At 48.2% G+C, this 7,196-nt stretch overlaps 1 protein-coding gene across 1 annotated transcript; it reads right to left on the reverse strand.

Moving 5' to 3' along the window:
- Positions 1-4,342: 4,342 nt before the first annotated feature.
- Positions 4,343-7,196, reverse strand: LOC125344692 (putative PRAME family member 26). Its single transcript, XM_048337108.1, has 3 exons — positions 7,008-7,196; positions 6,138-6,283; positions 4,343-4,457 (listed from the first exon to the last, which is right to left on the reverse strand). Exons 1-3 carry the CDS (start codon positions 7,044-7,046, stop codon positions 4,343-4,345), a joined length of 300 nt encoding a protein of 99 aa, XP_048193065.1. The 5' UTR covers positions 7,047-7,196.

Consider the following 7,196-nt stretch of genomic DNA (forward strand, 5'->3'; position numbering starts at 1 on the left):
CAGTTCTCTCTCCCAGCTTTGAGGACTGGGTTAGGGTTGCTGTGTTGAGCACAGTTATTGTGTGGGTTTAGTTAATGAAAAGTTTCAAGTAAGGCATAGGATTCCTGAGTGGCTTAGGGTATGGATTAGGGTTTGGTTACCATAATCAAATTTTAATCCTACCATTAACACCGAGCCCTATGCCTGAAGCTTAACCCAAATATCGCCTATCTTGCCAAAGTTCATTTTTAACAGCTTGTGCTATTAGGCAGCATGTTGACTCACCAAAAGCAGACGTCCAGTTCGCCCCCTTTCCATCTCATTCTCCACCTTCCAAGCACACTGAGGGCCGGGAGTCCTTCGGGCGCCTCAGCTCCTCCCGGCGCGGCGCGAGGTTCAGCGGTGCTGCCTCCGGGGTGGCGCCGGGACCCCCGCGCCAGGCCAGGGCCGCCGGCTGTGCGGGCAGAAGGGAGAAGAGCTGCGGCTGGCGCTGGAGGCGGAGGAGCGCGGCTGGGGGCTGCGCCGGCCCGGGGCTCGGCTCCGGGAGAGCCGGGCGGGTGGAGGAGGCGCGCGCGCACCTGCCGGGCCCCGGGCGGGGAGGGGCGGCGCCCGGCGCCCAGAGGCCTCCGGTCCCGGGGCGGTGCGCCCTCGCCCGGCGCCGCCCGTCCCCGAGCGGGGTCCGCACCGTCCGCTCCCGCGTCTGCCCGAATCTCAGGCGGGCGTTTCGGGCGGGCAGGGCCAGCACCCCGAGCCTGCGCCCCGGAACCGGGAGGACCCGGACTCGGTGCGGCGCGCGCCGACCCACAGGTCCGGGCCGACGGCTCGGGACGCGCGGCCGCCGGGAGCCGGAAGCGGGGGCTGGAAGCAGGGCGAGGGGAGGGCAGATCTCCCCGGGTCCGGGTGGCGATGGGGGCGGGGGTCACCCCTTCCAGACCCGGGTCCCCGCGCCCCGCCCGGTGGCGCCCGCAGTGCAAACGCGGGTCATGAAGAAGAAACCAGGTGGGCGAGGCGGCGGGCAAACACCCGTGGACAACGCGGGAGAAGCCGCGGCGGCTCCGCGTGGACTTCCCACCTGGAGCTCAGAGCCCCGGATAAACTGCTCCAAGTTCACTCCAGCGCCCCGACACGAACCGCCCGAAAGTTCCAGACCCCTCTAAGGAGGATGAGAACCTCCGCCTTCCCTCACGGCGCATTCCTTACCTGATGGCTGCCGGGTGTGTGGAGCAGGAGCCGGGAAAGGAGGACGCCACGCGGTCTCGGGCAGGAGAGGAGAGCTCGTCCCGCTGACCCGCGCCCACGCTCACAGAGAGCAGCCGCCCCCGGGCGAGGCCTTCTGTAGGGGGGTGGGATGGGGAGGTGAGGCCCGGATGTGACCTCAGGGGCGGGGGAGGCAGCCGCCTCCAGGCGTGCGGGTCACCTAGGTAACTCTGCCTCTGTACTGATGTGACCATCTTGCCTGGTGACACAAAGGAAAAGTATTTTACTCTCCCCAGACATTCAGGGCTGCTGGCAAAAGACCTGGTTGAGAAAGACATTTTGTCTCTCTAGTAAACCTAGTAAATTTAATCAAGTGATCTCTTGGTGCTGTTTTGGTGTGTTTTTAAATTTTTAATTTTATTCTCAAGATGACATACAGAGAGGTTACAGTTACATACGTAAAGTAGTGAGTACATTTCTTGTCAAACTTGTTACCTCCTCCCTCATTTTTCTCCCACCTTCTCTCCTCCCCATGACCTATTGTTTTGAGAGAGGCTTTATATGGACATTCATATTAAGAACAAAAACACACTACTGTAAATGAGCCTCCAGTTTATATTTTCTATTTTTCCATATTCCTGATATAATTATTTTCCCTCTTTAATCTATAAAAACCTGTCTCTTCAAATAGCATTTGCTGGGCTGGAAATATGGCCTAGTGGTAGAGTGCTTGCCTCACATACATGAAGCCCTGGGTTCGAGTTCTCAGCACCGCATACATACAAAAAGCCAGAAGTAGCACTGTGGCTCAAGAGGTTGAGTGCTATCCTTGAGTAAAAAGAAGCCAGGGCCAGGGTCAGTGCTCAAGCCCTGAGTCCAAACCCCAGGACTAGCCAAAACAAACAAATATATACATGTATGGCATTTGCTTTGTACTCTGAAATACTCACTGGTATACAAAACCTATCAACTCTTGAAGTATGAGAAATGGAAGAGTTTTAGATATGGCTACTGCCACCCACAGGAAACCTATGCCAGGCTTAGAAAAGACTGCTGCCTTGGAGCTAAATTTCAGGACAACCTCAAGGCAACACTCATAAATTAACCTATCTAGTCTTGGATGAATCTCAAGGGAAAATGGGGATCCTGGCCTCACTTCTTCAGGGGATTGACATCCCATCTACTTTATTCCTTTTTGACACTAGAACTCACTTTATTGACTTCCTACCCAGAGTTCTTTCTGCATGCACTAGGCTGGAGGTTTAGTGACCAGGGTACAGCATGGATACCATCCACACTTTCTGACCCTTCAGTGCCTCTTAGCTCCATGAATCATGATGCCATGTAATTCTATTCGAAAATCAATTAGACCATGACATGGCTCGGTGGATTGCTCCATATTCATGTGCTAGGATAATAAATAGGTAGGTTAGGACATATCTACAACCCTACCAGCTCCAAGCAAATCCAATATATCATCATGGCACTGAATCCAAGATTGGATTCATTCTTCTCTACAGGAAGAGGGTATGTGAAAGACTGTCTCCCCTTAAAGGAGACATAGCAAACAGTCAGATACCCAGGACCAAGGTGGAATATGGAGGCAACACAAGCACATGAAATAGCTCCCATAAGATGCAGAAGAGCCAATCTGGTGAGAATTCAAACTATTCCCTGAGGGGGGAAAAAAAGGACCAATAAGCAAGACTCCCCCAAAGAGATTAAAAACAGGAAAGAGCCTAGTAACCCTATAAAAGCCTGTTGCCAACCCCACATTGGCACCTTCACCAGATCAGAAGCAGCAGTAGCAATAGCAGCAATATGCTCTTGGCCTCATTGCCCATCATTTTCCTTTTAATAGTGTCCTAATAAATGTTCCCGGGCTGGGGATATGGCCTAGTGGCAAGAGTGCTTGCCTCGTATACATGAGGCCCTGGGTTCGATTCCCCAGCACCACATATACAGAAAATGGCCAGAAGTGGCGCTGTGGCTCAAGTGGCAGAGTGCTAGCCTTGAGCAAAAAGAAGCCAGGGACAGTGCTCAGGCCCTGAGTCCAAGCCCCAGGACTGGCCAAAAAAAAAAAAAAAAAAAAAAAATGTTCCCACTAATCATTTCTCAGCAAATTTTTTTTGCCAACTCTCAACTTCAAATAATATCTGACTTTAAGTTACCGAAACAGGTTCATATATCACACAGCATAACAAATCATTTATACTAAGGTTTCTTTAATTATGGCTGTCTCTTTACATTCATCAATGTAGGGACAATTCTTTTTTTTTTTTTTTTTTTTTTTTTTTTTTTTGCCAGTCCTGGGCCTTGGACTCAGGGCCTGAGCACTGTCCCTGGCTTCTTCCCGCTCAAGGCTAGCACTCTGCCACTTGAGCCACAGCGCCTTCTGGCCGTTTTTTCTGTATATGTGGTCTGGGGAATCGAACCTAGGGCCTCGTGTATCCGAGGCAGGCACTCCTTGCCACTAGGCTATATCCCCAGCCCCGGGACAATTCTTATACATCACCCTACCCATGTAAAATTTCAAATTCTCATTGTAATGCCTTAGGATATTTTTGACAATGACCAAACTGCCCCAAGTCAATGTCTAACTCGCATCCCTGATCATCTTTCCTTTTCCTGCTTACCATGAGCAGTCCTTTGTAACTGTGGCTTCTGTGATTTGTACGCTTCGGTGTCCACATGTACAGACCAAAGCTGTGGATAGGGCTACTTACCTGTGTAGATGCTACCAGGGCATGGGCCACAGGTCACTGAAGGGCCACTCACGATGAGGACAGGGTTTGCCACTGAGCCACTCCATGTCTGACCGCCCCAACTCTTGTAGCATCTGCATCAGCTTGGCTTGTAGGGTAGCAAGCAACCCATCTCCAACATGCTCATAAAATTCCAGTGGTGCAGGGTACCGCACACGCCCTTAAGTTGGTCAGTCCAATGGTGTGGCGAACGACTCGCAACAGCACATTTATGGAGATGGGGTTCCCAGAAAAGCTAAAGGTTGTGAGCTGGGAACAGTGTCTCAGGGCAGGCAGAATGGCAGTGAGTTGGAGGTTCATGATCCCACATTCCTCTAGGCTCAGGACCTGGAGGGTACTCGATACATTCTCTAGCAGTGCTTCCAGGGTCTCAGAACTTATGTCCATCAGGATAACCCTATTTAGACACAGTCCCCTAGCTGTCTTGTATTGGGGCACTTAGACAAATTCATCAAGTCTGATTCTAGAAGCAGACAATTGGTGAGAGAGAGGATCTTCAAGGGGCTCCTCAGGCACCTGTGGACAGAGAGAACAGTCAGTGCTGGGACTGGTGGTGATGAGTAGCAGCCAGTGGGGAGAACTCATAACTCAATACAGCCAATGCAGCAAGAAAAACCCCAAAGTTTCCTGATGCCCAACCTTGAGGCTGTCATACTGTAAAGAGGTCTTCCAACAAGGCCAATTTACATGAAGTCCTTTCTACATTTGTTAACCTTGTCTGGAACTGGGTCAAGTAAATAAGACCTCACATATTCCCTTTCCTTATCTACTGAGTAGAGCAAAGCATACAGATAGTTGTTGTGATGGTTAAATAAGAGGACCACGAAGATTACTCAGAAAAGAACCTGACCCTAGGTATCAAGAAGAGAAGGACATTAGATTATTTTAGTTCCAGAGACACAAATATAAATCCCTCAATTAATAACCTGGGGGGGGATTAATTTCTTAAAGCAAAAAGAAGCAGAAGCAGCGTAGAAGACAAAGCAGAAGCAGCGTAAGAGACAAGCAGAAGCAGCGTAAGAAGACAAAGCAGCAGCAGATAAGCACAAAGAAGAGAAGAGGAAGGAGCAGCAGTAGCAGCAATAACAAACCCAAATCAGGCTTTCTTCCAGCAACTGTGTTAATTAAGTCACCTATATTACCTAGTATGAGGCTACTAAAATACCCTTCTTAAAGTACAAACCTAGAAGGCAAACAGCCTCCAAAATGTCTGCCAGACTCAGGGATCAACTTCAGACTTTTTTTTTTTTTTTTTTTTTTTTTTTTTTGCCAGTCCTGGGACTTGGACTCAGGGCCTGAGCACTGTCCCTGGCTACTTTTTCTCTAAGGCTAGCACTCTGCCACTTGAGTCACAGCGCCACTTCTGGCCATTTTCTGTATATGTGGTGCTCGGGGAATCGAACCAGGGCTTCAAGTATACGAGGCAAGCACTCTTGCCACTAGGCATATCCCCAGCCCCCAGACTTTTTTATTATCTCTTAACCACCTATCCTTTATTTCTAGAATCATATACTTCATATATACTCCCTCACATTAAGTACAAATCCATTTTGAAATTGAGTCTCCATTATGATAAAATAAAAGGAATTAAGTAGAACTCTTAAGAGAGAGTTAAGGATGTACCGTTACAATCAATGGATCAATATATCAGTGGGCTGTCTAAAGTATAAATCCTTTATAAAATCTGGCTTATCTAATTCTATGTCTCACTCTGTGTTCTTATGTGTGTTGTTCTCTTTTTAAATTTCTAGACAGAGTTTTTACTATGTAGCATAGGCTTATCTCAAAGACAAAATTCTCCTGCCAAGCCTCTCGAATGCTCGAATTACAGGTATAAACTACCACACCCAGGGTCCTGACATTGCTTGAGCACATAGTCCTCTGCATATAAACCAAAACAGTGGCATTCACTGGATATTTTCCACTGGACCTCAACTAGATCTGTGAGCCAAAATAAATAGTTGTTCTATATAACTTGAGATGATTGTACCCAGTATATGCAATTGTACTATTCTGATCCAAAGAGGGATAAAGACTACCTCTAAACTGTTTGGATAGATACCATACTTGGGAACAAGACAAATGTTGACATACAGGGACACATGATTATGGCTGTCACAGAGCAAAGATGCTTTATCCATCCTGAAATGAATACAGACCTGTCCTATTCTGCAGAGCAAATGTAATAACCCTCACCTGAGCAAACTGCACAAGGAGCCTTCAAGAGAGCTGATGGATTCCAAATGAAGCTCCTGGAGGTGATGTAGACTGAGCAACTGAGAGCTGAACGTCTCCACAAACTGCTCCTCCTCCTCCCAAGAACTACACTGGGACATCTGTGTCTGAGACAGGAAGAGTCTGTGCAATTTACCCATGTATGGTAGAAGAGAAAGGAGCTTCCCCAGGACTGATAATTTCCAGTTACAGACCAGTTCCAAATCCTGGACAGAATACAGCCTCACCATTTTCAATACCTTCATATTTTGTACGGACAGTGCAAAAATACTCAGCTTGTTACAGTATAAGTGTAGTAAACCTTTCCACTGCTTGGCCTTTTCAATCAGAGAAGTGAGCCATTCATCGTGGCTGCCAATACTGAGGTAGAGATCTATGAACACCTTCAGAGGAGCCCTGGGCTCTTTTGCTCCCATACTGGATCCATCCACCTTACCTTCATCAAAACGTCTCCACAAACTGCTCCTCCTCCTCCCAAGAACTACACTGGGACATCTGTGTCTGAGACAGGAAGAGTCTGTGCAATTTACCCATGTATGGTAGAAGAGAAAGGAGCTTCCCCAGGACTGATAATTTCCAGTTACAGACCAGTTCCAAATCCTGGACAGAATACAGCCTCACCATTTTCAATACCTTCATATTTTGTACGGACAGTGCAAAAATACTCAGCTTGTTACAGTATAAGTGTAGTAAACCTTTCCACTGCTTGGCCTTTTCAATCAGAGAAGTGAGCCATTCATCGTGGCTGCCAATACTGAGGTAGAGATCTATGAACACCTTCAGAGGAGCCCTGGGCTCTTTTGCTCCCATACTGGATCCATCCACCTTTACCTTCATCAATGGCAGGATGGCCTGGGACAGTGAGCACATGCCATCCCTGCTACCAGACCATATAGTTTTCTGACATAGATCCAGTACTTGCAGTTTCCCCTGCCTGTGGATAAAACAGATGATTAATGGAAGGTAAAGGGAAGGGTCTCAGAATGAAGGTAAAGGTCAAATATAAACATGAACTCTAAA

Source organism: Perognathus longimembris, unplaced genomic scaffold (assembly GCF_023159225.1).
Source record: "Perognathus longimembris pacificus isolate PPM17 unplaced genomic scaffold, ASM2315922v1 HiC_scaffold_3962, whole genome shotgun sequence".
In the NCBI taxonomy this organism is placed as follows: Eukaryota; Metazoa; Chordata; class Mammalia; order Rodentia; family Heteromyidae; genus Perognathus; species Perognathus longimembris.

Bases quoted from the DNA above. Each gene is read 5' to 3' on its own strand.
- LOC125344692 (XM_048337108.1), bottom strand. From the start codon at position 7,046: ATGTGCTCACTGTCCCAGGCCATCCTGCCATTGATGAAG. The intron at 6,284-7,007 runs GTAAAGGTGGAT...TTCCTGTCTCAG, and splicing joins CCATCCTGCCATTGATGAAG to ACACAGATGTCCCAGTGTAG. The intron at 4,458-6,137 runs GTGAGGGTTATT...CTCTGTCCACAG, and splicing joins TCCTTGTGCAGTTTGCTCAG to GTGCCTGAGGAGCCCCTTGA.